At 65.7% G+C, this 1921-nt stretch overlaps 1 protein-coding gene across 1 annotated transcript in view; it reads right to left on the reverse strand.

Moving 5' to 3' along the window:
* FOXQ1 (forkhead box Q1) overlaps positions 1–102 on the reverse strand; it is a 69778-nt gene extending 69676 nt beyond the window's left edge. The window contains exon 1 of the mRNA XM_011955140.1: positions 4–102. Coding sequence (XP_011810530.1) covers positions 4–102 — 99 coding nt within the window. The remainder of the gene's footprint in view (positions 1–3) is intronic.
* Between the last annotated feature and the right edge of the window lie 1819 nt (positions 103–1921).

The raw sequence follows: 1921 nt of genomic DNA on the forward strand, positions 1-1921 counted from the left end.
CGCCGACAGCGGGGACGGCGCGTCGCCGCCGCCCGCACCCTCCAGATCACTGCCCGGCTTGTCCCCGTGGGCCGCGCCAGGGGCGAACACCTCCAACTTCATGCCCGCGCACCCAGTCCCTCCCGGCGTCGTACCCTCTTCTTTCGCGCAGTCTAGGGAAGCTGGTGCCAGGGAAGGGGATGGCGATCCGGGGCCGGGGATCTTCGCCTTTTTCTCCCGGGAGCTCTAGCCTGGTCTTCCGAGACAGTCACTTTTCCGGAGTCCTCTTCCGCTGGGCTTTTTCTTTGGAGGGGCTGTGAGTGTTGGGTGGACTAAGGGGCGGAGAGGGAGGAGTTGTGTGGGTGTCGCCTTCGGTTTGAGGTTGAGACTTTGGGGTGAGTGTGTGCAGGGGCCGCGGTTCCACCCTCGGGTGCCCGCGCGCGCCGGGCTTAGAAAGGCTTTCCTGCCGGAGAGAAGCAGCGTGCGCATCTGCTGCTGGTTGAAGAGCCCAGGAGGGGTTCTTCACTGGCGGTCCCAGGTCCCGTGTGGGCGTCTTCGGGGCACGGAAATGGTGCCAGACGCTGTGCGTGCCACCGTGGGGGAGGGTCCGGCGCCTTCAGCCTTGAGCACCCGCGGAGGCGAGTCCCCGAGGCCGCTGCGCCCGCAGCCGCCTTCCCGCCCCCAGCCTCCGGGGCAGCATCTCCCCGCTGGCCTGCCGCGGCTGCGTCTCGCCTCCACCTTCGGGCGGGCCCAATATAACTCTGCGGCGGCTCCGCGGGGGCGGGGCCTGGGCGCGGACTGCAAGGGGTGGGGGAACGAGGTGGCCCAGGTGGCGGCGGCTCCCCAGCTCCCCACCGGGCGCGCACCAGGCGGAGGCCACACTGCAGCGCGGCGGCAAAGTCGCTGGCGCAGGTTGTTTGTTTTGGGTTTGCGGGCCCCGCCTTCCTCCTCCCGCCAATGGGGAGCGCGCGCGCCGCTGTGGGTTTGCGCGTGTCTGTGATATGCGTGTGTGCGCGCGCGGGGCCGCTCCGTCCGCCGGCTCCTCTGCTGAGGTGTGGACCCCAGCCCCGGGCAGCCCGCGAGGGCTCCCTGCGCCCTGGAGTTCGGCGACGCAATTTAGGCGAGTGCGCCCGGTTAGGGGGGACACGCCACAGTTCCCCCAGGGGGACACTTCAAGGGGCTGGGTCCAGGGGGCAGGGACTTTGCTGGGCCTAAGCTGCGTGCGGCCTCTGTGCTTCTGTAGTAGTGAAAATCATGCTAATTACGAAAGCGAACCCCTGTCGTCACTGCAGAGGTGCTGAACAGAAAGTGCACAGGACGCTTTGCTGACCTCTTTCGGGAGCCTTGTGCTGTGCCCCTTCCATCAGCTCCTTTCAAGGACCATCTTGCCTTCTCCTCTTGTTTTAATGAATACACTCTTGGGCTTGAAATTGTATGCGCCTTTTCGGATGACCTTGACTCTTGCTCACTAAATGGGCTCCGACTTTCACTTTTGTCTGTCTTTACCTTTTTCTTTACCTGGCTGGTGGCTCCTGGGGGAGGACAGCGGCGTCCTCCTCTTCCCCCGGGGCGGCTGTGTCTGGCGCAGGGTGCCGGGCTCTGCCTGCACTTGTGTCCCTGCGGAAGCCTCAGACGCTTGGTCCCGGGATCTGACAGTCAACAGGAACGACGGGGAGCGCGCGTTCCCGTGGGCGGGGGCAAGAACACAACCGGGTCACGGCCATTTCTTTCCAATATTCCATTGGGACTTTTGCTGTGACCTCACTGGCACCAGTGTCGGACCATCTCGAAAGGGGGGACCGTTCCCCGCCCCAGGGCGCCCGGGGCGTGATCCCCGCGCGGCGTCATTAAGCCAGGGAGCTGGCGCCCCGGCCCCCGTGCACTTCCAGCCCGCTGCCCTGCCACGCCGAGTTTCCTCCTTTTTCCTGCCTTTGTTGCACAA

Source organism: Colobus angolensis, unplaced genomic scaffold, assembly GCF_000951035.1.
Source record: "Colobus angolensis palliatus isolate OR3802 unplaced genomic scaffold, Cang.pa_1.0 Scaffold396, whole genome shotgun sequence".
Classification (NCBI taxonomy): domain Eukaryota; kingdom Metazoa; phylum Chordata; class Mammalia; order Primates; family Cercopithecidae; genus Colobus; species Colobus angolensis.